This window comes from Python bivittatus, unplaced genomic scaffold, assembly GCF_059951505.1.
Source record: "Python bivittatus isolate LINGU-HERP-01145 unplaced genomic scaffold, Pbiv_v1 ctg000080_np1212, whole genome shotgun sequence".
Taxonomy (NCBI): Eukaryota; Metazoa; Chordata; class Lepidosauria; order Squamata; family Pythonidae; genus Python; species Python bivittatus.
Window position 1 is genome coordinate 32,307,116 of NW_028277035.1, and position 16,338 is coordinate 32,323,453.

The 16,338-nt window shown below is 36.4% G+C and overlaps 1 protein-coding gene across 2 annotated transcripts in view; it reads left to right on the plus strand.

Annotated features, from left to right (window-relative positions):
- Positions 1 to 16,338, plus strand: part of SLC25A48 (solute carrier family 25 member 48) — a 39,999-nt gene that overhangs the window by 13,379 nt on the left and 10,282 nt on the right. For both annotated transcript variants that reach the window (XM_007423584.4, XM_025163636.2), the window contains exons 3-6: positions 810 to 881; positions 3,391 to 3,643; positions 5,550 to 5,807; positions 11,473 to 11,606. In XM_007423584.4, the coding sequence (XP_007423646.2) occupies positions 810 to 881; positions 3,391 to 3,643; positions 5,550 to 5,807; positions 11,473 to 11,606 (717 nt within the window). The remainder of the gene's footprint in view (positions 1 to 809; positions 882 to 3,390; positions 3,644 to 5,549; positions 5,808 to 11,472; positions 11,607 to 16,338) is intronic.

A 16,338-nucleotide genomic window follows, 5' to 3' on the forward strand; every position in this document is an offset into this window, starting at 1 on the left:
CCTGTTCAGTTTTGGAATGTGCTGTTTAGAAGTGTGTTCTATTCTTCCTTTCAAACCATGAATCAATACATTAAATAGCACTAAATTTGGCACAGGGCTTTAGCATGCCTCTTTTGTTAGAGCTCTTGGCCATCAGCATAACTCAACAGTGGAGCACAAGATTTGCCTACAAAAAGTTGCAGGTTCAGTCTTGGATTATGGCTGGGAAAGACTCATGAAAGGCATAACTACAGAACCCCTGATAATCACAATAAAAAATACTGGGATGAAGAAACCAGTGATCTAGTTCAGTTGTTCAATATAAACCACCTCCTATAGTAGCAATCATAGTTTGCATTTATATAGCTGAGAATATATATGTTGCCTGAAGCAGACATCACAGAATGATTTTTAGTTGGGCTTTTATAAATTCTAGAATCCTACATCATGTCTTGACCTTATTAGATAAACTGATTTTTATAATAAATAATTGATTTTTTTTCTCAAATGAATTTTAAGAGTGGATTAGAATACAGATTATCTATCTGATGATGGCAATGTACATAGAGCATGAATAATTCTCTAGGATGACTACCTAGATAGAGTTTCAGACTATCATTTGCAGAGTATGCTGACAGTGAAGGTTAAGATACTGTACTATAGTACAGTTTTTCTACTGGCAGACACTTGATAGAATGTACATTTTACTTTCATTTCCTTGTTTTCTCCCCTTTTGGTACAAAGCACAAATTAGAGTAAAATACAAATGTGCCTTGTTTGTTAAATACAAGCTCTCATTAATTGAAATTCATAATTGTATTCTTCTGCAGACTCGCTTACAAGCTGGGCAGGGTTATGGAAGCACATTTAACTGTGTCCGCACTGTATACAAAAATGAAGCTGTAAGTATGTTCTTGTGTCTGAAACATACCTGTACAGAGAACAAGGGAAGATTTTGATGTGTGTTAATTTATAAACCCAGTTTCCAGACAAAGAATCTTCAACTGGGAATGAGATTATTTTAAATCACTATCGCTTGTACAAAGAGAGATGGGGAAGTTTAACTGATCAGTGCTGCGATTTCAAAATTGTTTGACTCTATCAGGGGAATTCAGAGAAAGCTTCAGCTAAAATTCTATGTCATGAGTTAATATCATCTGTACTACTCTCTATATCAATGGAAGAAAGACTTCACCTATTAATATTTTCCCAACAAATTTATATACTGATGACACATCAGTGTTCAGACCATGCAGGAAAAACACTCAAATTTGACTTCTGTTTTGCTATTTTGCTTGAATATTGTCCATCAAGCAAAACATTTATGCCTTCAAAACCTTTGTGATGAAAAGTGTGATCTAGGTAAATCTATGAAGAATTCTGAAGAACTGAATAAAGTTCAGTTTTTTGTATTATTTTGACAGCATTCTTCCTCCCCCCCCCCAAAAAAAACCCTGTCATACATAATGTGGACTTGAAAGTATATTGATGTAGGGCATTTATACCACACTTCGTTTGCATCCATTAGGATTTCATGTGAAGTAAGACAAGCAACCCTTTGAATGCCAGGAATACATGAAGGAGCAAAATACAGTGTGCCTCTTTATTCATTAGTATTTTTAACATTTGCTTGCTCCTTCTTGTCTAGGAAACTCATATAGTTTCACTATGTATTCTAACTCCATGAGTATTCTGTGGTGGTATAGAAATATAGTAAGTCAATCAATCAATCAATCAATCCTTTCATTACAACTGTGTGAGAGATTATGACTGGTTTATGGATGAGTGGGATTTTGAACAAAGTGTTTTCTCAGTTGTCTTCTGACATTCTTACCCACTGCAGTACACTGGTTTGCACTCTGCAATGCAGACTGTGGGGTCTCCCAGAGAGGAGTGTAGATCTAATCAAGGGAATATGATGTATCCCCTCCTCATGTCACGGCCAGTGGGTGCAAGCAGTCTTGCCAGTTTTAGCTTTCTCTTGCTTTAGTTATGCAGTTTTGGCCAAATCATGCAACTGAAGCAGAAGGAAGCTAGAATCCACACAATCAAAGATATTAGCGACAGCAGTGTGTGCGTGTGAAATAATGTCATATCCAGAAGGCCCCTAAAATTTCCTCATTATTGGGTAATTAGTATTTTAGAGCAAGACTCTTAGAATCAAAGAATCATAAGCTATTGTACAGCTGAAAAGCATCCCAAAGATCTTCATCATTTTCTGAGGCAGTCTTCCTAACATAAATAGTTGAGACTGTTGGAATGACTCTTTCTAAACTTTAGCTGAATTCCCCTTTCTTCTCAATTGAATGTCTTGTCTTAAGTCCTTCCTTTTGGAGGAGTAAATAAATTTATTCCATTATCCATGAGTTTTTGCTTCAGATATTTGAAGGTAGCTATATCAGCAACCCTTAACAATCTCTTGAATATATAAAACATGGTCAAGCTTTCCACAGAGGGTATTCTCCACACACCCATTAGTTTAATAGTTAAATATACAAATTTGTCTTCTTGCTATCAAATCATGAACATTCATTAAACATTTTCCTTTCCAGCTTGGAAATATCACACAATATACCTATTATGTTAATGTCTTCATTTTATGAGTTCAAGTAGAGGCTAGACAGCCATCTGATGGGGTTACTTCCATTTGGAGTCCTGCTTTTACTAGAATCCAAGAAATCTGTTTCCTATATCCTCTATGTTGTTCCCATATGCAGCTCATGTTAAATTCTCTCATTACAATTTTCCATACTTGGCCAATTTTCCATACACTCTTTGCTCCCATTAAGTCCAGCCTGTTGACAATGGAGCAGACCAGACCAGACCAGAATTTCTTATTCAACACTCATACGTTACCTGTTTCATCATTTCTGCTACACATAGAAACCAACTCAGTGCTATGGTTCTATCAGTTCTCAATCCTTTCAAAATCTTTCTAGACATTTACCTTCAGAAAAACATGTCATGCCTAACTATTACTTTAATACTTATTAAAGTATTTTTTTCATTTTAACATATACCAACTCTATCTGTTTCAGATGTGGGAAGAACTGAAATTAATCCGTTCTTTTCATTTTCAAAGTGCATTAACTGCAAGAGTCATCTAACATCTATCATTAGCAATGTTCAATTCTTAGATTTTATATAATCTGTGCCCTTCACAGCCTCCTCTAATTTGCTAATTTAAAATCTTAATGGAGATACTGATAAGATTTTTAAAAGCTAAAAATATAAAGCGATGTCCTGAATGGAATACTTTTCCAGCAAGAATAAAAATCTATTAAAAAGCTGTCATTTGGACACATTCTTAAAGGGGCAATGAAACAAATGTTATTTATTTATTCATTTAAATTTACTGGCCACCCAACTCCAGTGGGCTCTTATTTACATCCTATTTTATTTTTCTTGCAGGTTGCTGGGTTTTTTAAGGGAATGTCTTTCCCACTAATCAGCATTGCTGTCTATAATGCAGTGGTATTTGGTGTCTTCAGCAGTACCCAAAGGTTCATTTGCCAACATCGCTATGGGAAATCTAACCATCCTCCTGTACTCATAGATTTAACTTTAGCAAGCATGGCAACTGGGGCTTTCTCAGTAGGAATTGGTAGCCCAGTTGAGCTAGTAAAAATAAGGCTGCAGATGCAGACACAAACTTTACTTACAGGTAAGTCTAGAATGTACCTATGCTTTTTAACATATTTATTATACTATACTATACTATATTATATTATATTATATTATATTATATTATATTATATTATATTATATTATATTATATTATAATATTATTTGGATTTCCAAATCTTTTATCATTTTATGTTTGGCAACAATTGTGCTATGTGAATATTGCAGCCATTCTCTGATTTTTTAAAATATCTTTCTAAGTTTTGCATCTGATTCCAAAGATTGAACTTTTAATAAAAAAAGAAAGTCACACAGCCATAAGAAAAGCCTTAGGCACAAGTAGTTCCCTTCTCCTAAGAGAAAAATGGCTTTTCAAGAAGTACATCCTCAGGACCCTCATTGTGAATTTACCCTAAATTAAACTATGGAACTGAATTAAATTACATTTACATAACTTTTGTCTGTCTACTGTGTTTGATCAGTGCACTCATTTTAAACGGAAAGAACCAGCATAAGCAATTTCACATCTTCCTGTTTCTTGGGTATACCCTTGAGCAGTAATTAGAGGTTCCTTTCATATTATGGGTTCTCTTTATCTTTTTTACTGCATTCTATACTAAGGAGTTTGCAGGGGAGAAGGAAGTGATGCAACGTGTGTCATGACATCATTACACCAAACCCACAACTTATATGTTTCTGTCCAATATCAGGACACAAGTATGCAAGGGCAGAGCTTGCATCCTGATGTTACCGCTCATGTGTCATCATTTTGATGCAACCTTACTTTGCTCTGGACAGCGATGATTCCATAGAATATTCCTATTAGGCAATAACACAGCTATCTCTGAAAGAACCAGCTTTAGCAACCATCAGAACTATCTTATTAAACAAATCTTTACCTCGTAAAACACAGTTGGAATACAATTACAGCTGTTCATTCAGCATGAATGTTTCCATGCTGGATTTAAATCATGTATCATTTTAGACAAGGTTTTATTTTGTTTACCTTTTTTTAAAAAATGTCCATGTTTCTTTAATGATATAGCTTGAGCCACCAATAGTGTTGTGCAACACAAATTCTTCTGGTCCGTGCCCAGGGTCCGAATAGTCTAGCATCCTTATTCCACAGGGACCAACCAGTTTTCTCTGGAAAGCAGTCAAACAGGGCATGAGAGAAATAGATGTGGAAAAAACAAACACATCAATCACTACTTGCATGGGTATAATCAAAACGTAGTCAAAAGAAAAACAAATACCTAAAAGCAATTCTAAATCAAGCAAACTTCTGATTTCATCTAACATATCACATCACTTACAATGGTATGCAAGGATGAAATGTGATTGTTTGACTTTAATGGATTATTTTCCTTTGTCTGATTTCTGGTGGCACCAAACTAGTGAACCTAGAGCTAGGAAGGGCCTTAAAACAGAAGGTATTAGCCATCAATTCATTATATATTTGGTGGCCACCCCAGCCCTTTGGAACAGCCTCCCACCTGAGATCCAAGGGATCCCTACCCTTTTAGCCTTCTGGAAGGCCACGAAGGCCTGGCTCTTTCCCCAAGCATTGGGCTAGGATGGGGGTTGAGCAGGGAGGCTGGCTGGTCTGGCACCTTGGGGGATGGGTACTTATGTTTTCATCCTTGTTTTTATGGATTGTTGTGAGCCTCCTAGAATCATTATGTGAGATAGGTGGCCATATAAGTCCTGTAAGTAAGCAACCAAGCAAGCTAAGTAGCTAGCTTTCCAGGTATTCGGGAGTGGAAATGGTGGTGGCATGAGAGTGCCTTTGCCTCTATAGTTCTTAGGCAGAAGAAAAGCAATAGGAAAGAAGAAATCAAAACAACTCCCCCCCACCCCCACCCCCAAAAAGCCAATATACACAACAAATCTCTGAGGAATTATTTGTACATGACACTGAAATCCCTTTTTGCTTGCCTCTGTAGCCAACCTGGAAATGAAGTACAGGGCAACTGGTGTATCAGTACAGAATGCCTACCGAGGTCCAATTCACTGTGTTGCCACAATTCTTCAGCAGGAAGGTTTGGCAGGACTCTATCGAGGTTCGACTGCCATGTTTCTGAGGGATGTTCCAGGATATTGCCTCTACTTTATCCCTTACGCATTTGTTTCCGTGTGGATCACTCCAGAGGAATGTCTTTCTCCCACTCCCTTTTCAGTGTGGATGGCTGGTGGGATTGCAGGTATGAACATTATTTAGCTGAGTTCACATCATGATACTGGGCCATAATATGGTTGGTTTGCTTTTGGGTTGGAACGGTAGGTGAATGCACTGGCTATAGGCTAGCATCTTGGGTAAACCAGGCAAATTTAAAGTATTGTTTAAAGCTCTTGGTATAGCATTATATATGTATGAATGCAGATGGTCAAAATTTATTTTGTTAATAAATCAGAATTAATAAAATATTTCTATGGAAGCTTTATAAACTAAGTCTCATACTTCAATACAAGAGAGGAAAGAAAAATGCAGTTAACTTGATTATCATGGTTGTTTTAGCATCAGTTATCAGATAATCTGTTGATTTTTGGGGGAGCTTTTAAAAACTGACTTGTTATGGAGAGCTTTCTCCTCATGTGAATGTTGCCATCTTTATTTTTATTTATTTTATTTGTGGTTTATGTTGTACATTTTTTATTTTTATTGGGTTAAGCATTGTTTTATTCCTACCATGGATATTTAGTCTGTATCTGTTTTATGTACGCTGCCAAGAGTCTATTTGGAATTTGGCACAAATAAAAATATGTGAAATAAATAAATGAATGAAAATTAACCAAATATGCACAAGAAATACTAGATCTGTCACTTAAGTCTACTTTTTATAAAATATATAATAATGTATTATTATATAATAATTTAAACAATGTATGAAATGCAGAATTAGATAAAGATGATTCACTCCTCTGCATAGGGGCTCTGATTGTGATTCAGAAGTTCCACCATAGATTAATTCAGTGAACCCACAAAAAAGTGTCGCTCTACAATGTTGTCCCCCAAAACATAGAAGAGTTTTCACTCTTGCTCACTGTAATGTCCTCCCCTCCTCTCCCTTGGAAGGAAGGTTCTATAACATACCAAGAGTTGTGGCTCTGTCCCTGTGGTGAGAGGGAAATTGAAACTGTGGCTCACTGCCTTTTTTATAGAAATCTATGAGAAATGTATATTTCCCCATGTATAACACAACATCTGGGCAGCCCAGAGGCTGATTGCCTTAGTCTCTTGCTAGCTGAACAAGTGGTAGGGATTTCAGACAATGTAGCTTGGTTTTGTGTTAGAGCTATGATTAAACCTAAACAACTCCTCCAAGTGAGGTGATCTGAGCCTTAATTAGGGTTCCATAACTCATTATATTTTCTCTTCCTTTCCCCCCTCCTTTCCTTCTTCCCCCTCCCCGCTTCCCCTCTTCTCTTTTTAAATATACACATAGCGCTCTATGTTTTATTTTTCTGTTTCTTTGTTATAATTGGCTGGAACATAATGGTCCATAATGGTCTTAATTCCAACAAACCCTAGCTGGGCTTCAGGAAGTATTAGACTTAATATAAGTTAGCATAGTCTTACATTCTCATAGTGTTTTATAAATTCTAGCATTACTTATGACTTTTTATAGCTATTTGGCTTACTTTATACCATTTAGATTATTCATTGTAAAAATTAATTGCAATTTCATAGAATTCGTTTGCATTTTCATACCTGTACTTTGTTATTTTCCCTTAACAATTTTATCTTTATTTTATTCTACCAGTGTGACTTTTTATTTTTATTTCTATTTTAGCCTAATTGTTATATTAGTTATATGCTGTTTTATGACCAAAATAAACATTTATTGACAGATTGATTCAGAGTTACACGAACAGGATTGGGTAAAAACATGGACTGCCAAGTCACATCAGTCAATTTAGATACAAATAAAATACATCAATCTGAAAATAAGTCATACTGGAGTGTACTTCTCCAGTAAAATTAGCACAGATTTCCAAGGATCTTTATATTGGCAAGGATGTAAAGAAAGGGGATATGTTGGGGATGAGATTTTGAAGAGAACTGTTAAAATAACATAATTAGATCTGTTAAACTGTAAACATCTGATTTAATGCTATCATGGCATGTATCATCTCTATGTAGATAAATATTTTGATCTCTCTTTTAATTATGTGTTTTCATTATGAGATAATTTTTAATACAGGAATGTGGAAAGTCACAGATTTTCCAAATCTTTTTTCATATAACAATTTCTACTGAAAGATGGTAATTTCTGGTGAGTTCTTTCTAAGTTGGTCTATTAATTTATAAAATAACACGAAGCTATCTGGCTATTCTTTTCTCTCTTTTACTGTGTCTGTTAATTTACTGTGAATAATGGGTAGGAAGTCCACTGAAGTCAGTATTTAATCTGTCCAATTATTTTCACACATCAGCACTGGCTCACATAAAAGCAAAGCCAGTTATTGGTTAACATGAATAGATTTTTCAACATTTCACAACCGAAGTACATTCCTCTAAGCCAGTGCTCTGTAAAAACATTTGCAGACCTAGAGCAATGTGCAAAGCATAGGTTAACTTATAACATACAATCCATTTATTTTGAAACTCTGACACAATTATATCTGAGATATGCTAAATTCTAAGATTACACCAAGTTCGAATGGCCTCTCTCATTTGTTTTGGATGTAAAACATTCTATATAAAATACTTGCTTCTTTTAAACTTACTTTTAATTAATGTTCTTTAGGGTATATCCTACATCACACCTACCAGTCAACATCCAGGCATAGTTTTATATATCCAGATGCATTTGGTTAACTTGAAGCTTTTCTGGTTGCAAAGGTGGGATGATGCTTTCTAAACTGCTGCATTAATAATAAGTCATATAAAGCATGGAGATTTAGGCTTGTACTAGCCAGCAGAAAGAACTTTTCCTTCATTTCCCATTAGTTTTTATCTATTCCCATGGGAAAGAGATGGCAACACTCCTACTGATATTTGGACCATTTCAATAATTCCACCCCCACCCTCATTCTGTTCAAATTGTTCCATCACAATGTTTCTGCAGAGAGACCCTACATAATAATGCAGTTAATCCTTCTAATATAATTGTGAATATATTGTGAGCTCTGTTTAGTAGGCAGCAGAAGTGGCCATAATTAGGAGTGGGCAAAACTTTTGAACCTCAAAATATTTGGACCTCAAATATGATTGCATGAATAGTTTGAACTAAAAAAAAGTATTTGCATTTGTTCCAAGATGGGAACAAAACAGCTGTTTTGAACAATGTTTTGGCAGTTCTGAGTACAATGACTGGGCTATTGTTCTGTGGTTTGTTCTGAGACTATTCTTATAACTATACTGAGATACTTTACATTGGTTTTTGCTGACTTTTTGGAACGATGACAGAGCCTGGCAAAATATTACTTCCTCCTCCCCCATAGAAATGTTAATTTTATTCATGTAGTTAAGCACTTGTAGCCTTTTCTTTTTAGCCAGCAAAAATAAGCACAGCAAAAGCAACAGTTGCTTTTATATTCTTGTCCATAGCCTGGCTGTGAAAAATATTTAATTGCTAAATAAATAATTAGGTGGAGCAATAATCCTTGCTGTTACCTGCCACCCAGTTTATAGAAAAATTGGTCATGGGGATAATTACATTCATCTGTTTTGTTTTGTTTTTCATTTTTGTCTGACTGCCTCTTCAGACTGGGAGGTTCTAAATTGAAAAGCATGCTGACTGAGACTGTCCTGTTAGGGCATGGACATGAGCAGGGGAGCAGGGATGGCAAATGGCATGCGGCATCTGCAGCAAGCTGTGAGGACACCAAAATGATAACATATTGTATATGTGGTGATGTCATCATGCAACTACTGCCCTTGCATACTTGTGTCTTGATGTCTGATGCAAGTAGATAAGTTGTAGCATTTGCATGATGACATTGTTGCGTGTGTATCATCATTCTGGCATGATCTCAGTTTGATGTGCAAGCCACTGCTTCTGGATTTTTTTTTTTAAAAAAATGAAAAGACTTATCTGTTGAAGTAAAAATTCCAGGACTTTTCCGATAACAGAACCTAAATTAACTAAATATTTTTTTCTGTTTTTTTCCCCCCAGCAATGCCCCATTATTTTCTACGGGAATATTTAAAAAAAAAAAGTTTTAAAAACTGTGGCCTTTTTTTTTTTTAATAGGATGGGCTCCAGGTACCAGTCAATGTAGACTATCATTGCATCCATTTTTGTGGCCCTGGTGTGAAGAATAAGGACATTAGAGATTCTTCTGAGTTCTCATTGTTTTCTATGGTTGAAATACTCTAAGCATTTCAAGTGCCTTTCTAAAAGTATGTTTAAACATTTCAGGTTGTGTCTTATCAGAACACAACCAATACAAAATAGTCTGATAGACAACTTGGTGTTTTGCCAATTGTCAAAGCACTGGCCGGGTGCAAGACAAGCGGTTCTTTTAGTTCTTTTAGATCCAGAGACAATGAACACACCAGTAGGTAAGGAGATTTTAAGCTTTATTGTTAACTCTAGCAAACAGATTTAAGCAGGAATATAAGAATTGGCAGATACCATTAAACAGAAATATAAAAGGATAGTATAAAAACATAACATACCAAGCAAGATGATAAAATTCTTCCCCTACTGTTGGGAGCTACCATAAGGCGACAGTGGAGACACCCCAAGATGGCTTAAATACCACAGCACCTAGTCCCAAGGCCTGTGTCCACACTACAAACCCCAGAGGCAATGCCAGGGCTTTTTATCAAAGTCTGGCATTGCAATCCCATGACTCTGTTTTGGAGTCAGGGGCTATGAGAGTTGACCTTGACCAGATATTATACCTGCTCATCAAAAGAATGAAGAGCCTGGGAACTGTATAGATAAGCTATTGCTTAACTTAAACAATCCTGAGGGTTTTCTCTTCTCCCCCCCCCCAACTTCTAAGTAAAAGTAAAAAACAAGCCAGCTAAACATTATTATGATTCAAAATGAGCTTTCTTAACATGTGCAGGAGAAATCAAACTATGTCACCTAAACTCATCAAAATAACTATGGTCCTCTGCATTGCCACTACACTTGGAACCTGGAACAAACAAGGTTAAAAGTTTTGAAAGGATGGTTTTTGTGATAAAGGATTATCTACAGAGGCATTGTTATGAGATTCTAGAGAGCTTTTTACTATATGTTCAGTACAAATTAAATCTTATGCAGGCAGTCCTAGCTTAACAACCACATTTAGGACCGGCAACTCCATCTCTAACTGACATGGTTATTAAGCAAGACATCACGTGACCATGATGGACTTATGACCTCACTTCTGCCATGGTCATTAAGTGAGTTTCCTGTGGTCATTAAGACAAACATCACGTGACCGCGACTTGCGATTTTACTGCCAGCTTCTCCACTGACTCTGCTTGTCGGAAGCCAGCTGTGAAGCATGCAAATGGTGCTCATGTGACCAAGGGACGCTGCAATGGTAATAAATTCCTGCCAGTTGCAAAGCACCCAAATGGTGATCACGTCACCGTGGGAATGCTGTGACAGTTATAAGTGTGAGGACCAGTCATAAAGTTACTATTTCAGTGGTGTCATAACTTCGAATGGTTGCTAAATAGGGCAATCATTAAGCAAGGACTATCTGCAATAACATTTTGCCACTCTTTCTTCACCTTAGGAAAAATATTTCAAAAACAAAATGACAACAAGTTTTGCTTTTATAAATGGAAGTCCCCTATCCCCCATTGGTAAGAATCTCTCCAACTCCCTCACCCCGAAAGATATCAGCTATTCTTTAATAAATTAATTCAAAATGTATCGTCTATCTACTATCTAACATCTACCAATTTCTCCCTAGGAATCATATCTTGGGGAACAGCAACTCCTATGGATGTTGTGAAAAGTCGTCTCCAAGCAGATGGGGTTTATTTAAACAAATACAAAGGAGTCATTGACTGTATCTGTCAAAGTTACCACAGTGAAGGTCTAAAAGTAAGCACTAACCTTTGAGAGTATCAGCTCATTACTGGTAACAAACTTAATATGAATGAATTGTCCCAATTAAAGAGCTGCATCCATGGGGAGTGGGGGGCAAGTAGGGTCAGAATGACAAAGCAGCATCATACCACACGGTTTGGGCATGTATGGCATCAAGGCACATGTACAAAAAAGGTGATACAAAAATTCTGCTTTCATTAGCCTGATCCCCTTGCCCCCCGCCCCCCCCCCCCCCACCAATGGAAGCTGATGAATATAGATATACAGTACAGAGAAAATTTCAGTAAAACCACTCCCAGTTAATATCTCTGGTCAAAATATAATGATGGCCATTCACTCAGGTGTTTTCAAAAGGGGATTTAAGTGTACTTTACTTTTATATGAACTTTAATTTTATTAATGTTGTTTTAGTTTATATTTAAACATCTTTATTGCAAGCTGCCTTGATGATCAAATACAGAAAAGTAGGGCATATATTCAGTAATTTAAAAAAAAATAGATATATAAATAAAGCAGAATCTGTGGGATGGGTCTATCAGCAGCTATGAGACAAAATAGCTAAATGGAATCAGCACCACTAGGAAGTCTCATTAATTATCTTAGTTGGAGCAGTATGGCCACATCATATTACTCAACTGATTTGTTTAAATTTTATACTCTTGCTGCAGCTCAAGCAAAAATATATGAATTTGGAAGCTGGCAACAAAAATATAGGCAACTAAAAGTAAATCAATAAGAACTTCACAGGTGGTTTGGTCCTTCTGGATCCCCCCTTCTTCCCATAGCGTGTTAGTAGATCCACAGTTCTGATTCAGTCCTCTGGTATGTTGGAACAATTCCTCACATTCTCAAGAAAGTCATCCCAATCCAGTTAGCTGAAGACTAAATAAAACTTCATATATTAGCTCACAAAATCGGGTACAGCAATGAGGGGTGGGGGTACTTTAGAGGTCCTCCTCCTATGCATGCAGCCACCAGTACTATGGGCATTATGGCTCATTGGAATATGGTGTTGCTTTGGGAAGCAGCTTCCAAAGCATAATTTGCACAACCCTTTATCAAAACAAAACACCCTTTCAAAGCTTCGCACTAGGCATATGCAAAAGCCTAATGATTATAGGTCTGAAGCAAAGCAAAAAAGGAATCATTATCAGTTATTATCAATCATCATTTTTATCATCACAACCCATTTCAGATGGTGAAAACCAGAAAACCAATTTTCATATCAGATCAGGTAACAAGAGGGCTACAGGACTTGGTTCCCTCTGAGAGGCACCAGGGTCTAGGAATTCCAAAGCAGCTGGAAGGAAATCACTGAAAAATTTGGACAATCAGTGAAAATCAAGAAATCATGAAATGCTATTATGAGTCAAATCCACTGACTTGTGCTTTCCAGAAATGAATGTATGAAATTTGAAAACAAAAATTCTGGAATCAAATATCACTGACTTACAGATGTGCTTCAGACTCAGAAAAAAGTCTTTACAATCATTGAGCTTAATGAATCGGAAAAGCACTAGAAGAACAGATCAACATAAACTTCCATTAGGATGCAGCCAGTGAAAAATGTGAGCAGTCAATTCAAAATAATGAAACAAAGTTATAATTGTCTGAGTATCAACAATGATACTTAGAGAAAATATTTTGGAATGCATGTGAAAAACTGTAAGATAAAGATTAACTCCTTTGAAATCTAAATGAAATTTAAACTTTAAACTTAAATTTAAATTTAAACTTCAAAGAAAATTGAATGTTATGAAAGTAGGATCAAACAATTCCAGTAAATTAGGCAATTTCAAATAAATCAACATCATTTGTTCAGAGCTTAACCAAAATCACAAAATTCTGCATGATACAAACACCAATTATGACAAAAACAATCAATGACTAATCAGCTCATGTATAGTCTTGCAAAAGTAGAATAAAATAAAAACAAAAACAATAGAACTGGATTACACATTGAAAGCAAGCTGCTAAACTAAAAATAAGATGCCAAAGAGGAAAATTGAATTGGAAAATAAAATTAATCAGTTTTGAAAAGATATTAGCAATCTACAAACTTTAAAACAATAGAAACTGAAAAATGAGAAAATAAAAACAAATTTGAAAAAAGTAATACAACCGGGACTGCAAAATAATTGAAGAAGTCATGGAAGAATTAAAACAGAGTGTGGCAACTTCAAAGAAAATTGAATGTTATGAAAGTAGGATCAAACAATTCCAGTAAATTAGGCAATTTCAAATAAATCAATATCATTTGTTCAGAGCTTAACCAAAATCACAAAATCAACTGAATCCCCTAAAGATCAGGAAGAAAGATTCGATTTTGGAAAAAGATTTGGGATAACAAAATAAAACACAATGAAATGGCCACACGCATAATATATATAATATATAGTACACACATACACACACACACACACACACACACACACACCAAAACCCAAACAAATGGAAAATATTGTAATAACAGCAGAAATTTTAGAAGACCAAGCTAATAAGGCGAAGGTGTAGTATTGTGCTGTAATATATGTATCATAATATACAATTATGCTACTTCCTTTTCCTGCCTGATATAAATACCCCAACAATTTTTGCCCTATTACTTACTTGCCTACAATATTCAAGCTGTTAATAGAAATCATTGCTAGTAACATCTAGAAACACCTGATTTCAAATTCATTATATCCTGTAGAGAAAAAGGGAAATTCAAAAATTCTAGAGGTACAAAGGACCAATTTTTGATTAACAAAACAATATATTAAAAAACTTCTAAAAGGCATAAAACAAAACTTTATATAGCTTGTATTGATAACAAAAAGGCATTTGATGTACTATTCCACAGTTACATTATTTGGAAATATTTGGAATTAATATTTGCAATTAATAAGAAAATTACAACATTTTTAAATAATGTAATGAACAAATGAAAACAACACTGTTGGCAAACCGAAGAACTTGGAGGAGTCAAAATCAGAAGAGGAATTTTTCTTTCTCTCTATTGCTTTTTAATATGGTTTTGATTCCATTGATGATGATGTTGTTGTTCAGTCGTTAAGTCATGTCTGACTCTTTGTGTCCCCATGATCCATATCGCACCAGGCCTTCCTGTCCTTCACTGCCTCCCTGAGTTTGCTCAGTTTCATGCTCATTGCTTCAGTGATGCTATCTAACCATCTCATCCTCTGCCGTCCTCTTCTCCTTTTGCCTTCAATCTTCCCCAGCATCAGGGTCTTTTCCAAAGAGTCCTCTCTTCGCATTAGGTGACCAAGGTATCTGAGCTTGAGCTTCATTATCAATCCTTCCAATGAGCAATCAGGGTTGATTTCCTTTAAGGTTGACTGGTTGGACCTCCTAGCACTCCAGGGGACTCTTAAGAGTCTTCTCCAACACCACAGTTCAACGGCATCAATTCTTCAGTGCTCACCCTTCTTTATGGTCCAGCTCTCACAGCCATACATTACTACTGGAAAAACCATAGCTTTGACTATGCGAATCTTTGTCGGCAAGATTATGTCTCTGCTTTTTAATATGCTATCTAGGTTTGCCATAGCTTTCCTCCCAAGGAGCAAGCGTCTTTTAATTTCATGGCTGCAGTCTCTGTCTGCGGTGATTTTGGAGCCCAAATAAATGAAGTCTGTTACTGCTTCCATTTCCACCCCTTCTATTTGCCAGGAATTGATGGGTCCAGATGCCATGATCTTAGTTTTTTTAATGTTGAGTTTCAAGCCAGCTTTCGCACTCTCCTCTTTCACCCTCATCAAGAGACTCTTTAGTTCTTCTTCACTTTCTGCCATTAGGGTGGTTTCATCTGCATATCTGAGGTTGTTGATGTTTCTCCCTGCAATCTTAATTCTGGCTTGTGATTCTTCCAGCCTGGCATTTCTCATGATGTACTCTGCATATAGGTTAAATAAGCAAGGTGACAGTATACAGCCTTGTCGTACTCCTTTCCCTATTTTGAACCAATTGGTTGTTCCATGACCGGTTCTAACTGTTGCTTCTTGGCCCGCATACAGATTTCTCAGGAGACAGGTAAGATGGTCTGGTACCCCCATCTCTTTAAGAATTTGCCACAGTTTGTTGTGATCCACACAATCAAAGGCTTTTGCATAGTCAATGAAGCAGAAGTAGATGTTTTTCTGGAACTCTCCTGCTTTCTCCATGATCCAGCGAATGTTGGCAATTTGATCTCTAGTTCCTCTGCCTCTTCGAAACCCAGCTTGTACATCCAGTAGTTCTCGGTTCACATACTGCTGAAACCTAGCTTGTAGGATTTTGAGCATAACCTTGCTAGCATGTGAAATGAGTGCAATTGTGCGATAGTTTGAGCAGTCTTCTTTGGAACTGGAACGTAAACTGACCTTTTCCAATCCCATGGCTACTGTTGCGTTTTCCAAACTTGCTGGCATATTGAATGCAGGACTTTAACAGCATCATCTTTTAGTATTTTAAATAACTCAGCTGGAATACTGTCATCTCCACTAGCTTTGTTGTTAGCAATGCTTCCTAAGGCCCACTTGACTTCACTCTCTAGGATGTCTGGCTCAAGGTCAGTGACCACACCAGCATGGACATCAGGGACATTAAGATCTCTCTTGTATAGTTCTTCTGTATATTCTTGCCACCTCTTAATCTCTTCTGCTTCTGTTAGGTCCCTGCTTTTTTTGTCATTTATCATGGCCATCTTTGCACTAAACGTTCTTTTGATATCTCCAATTTTCTT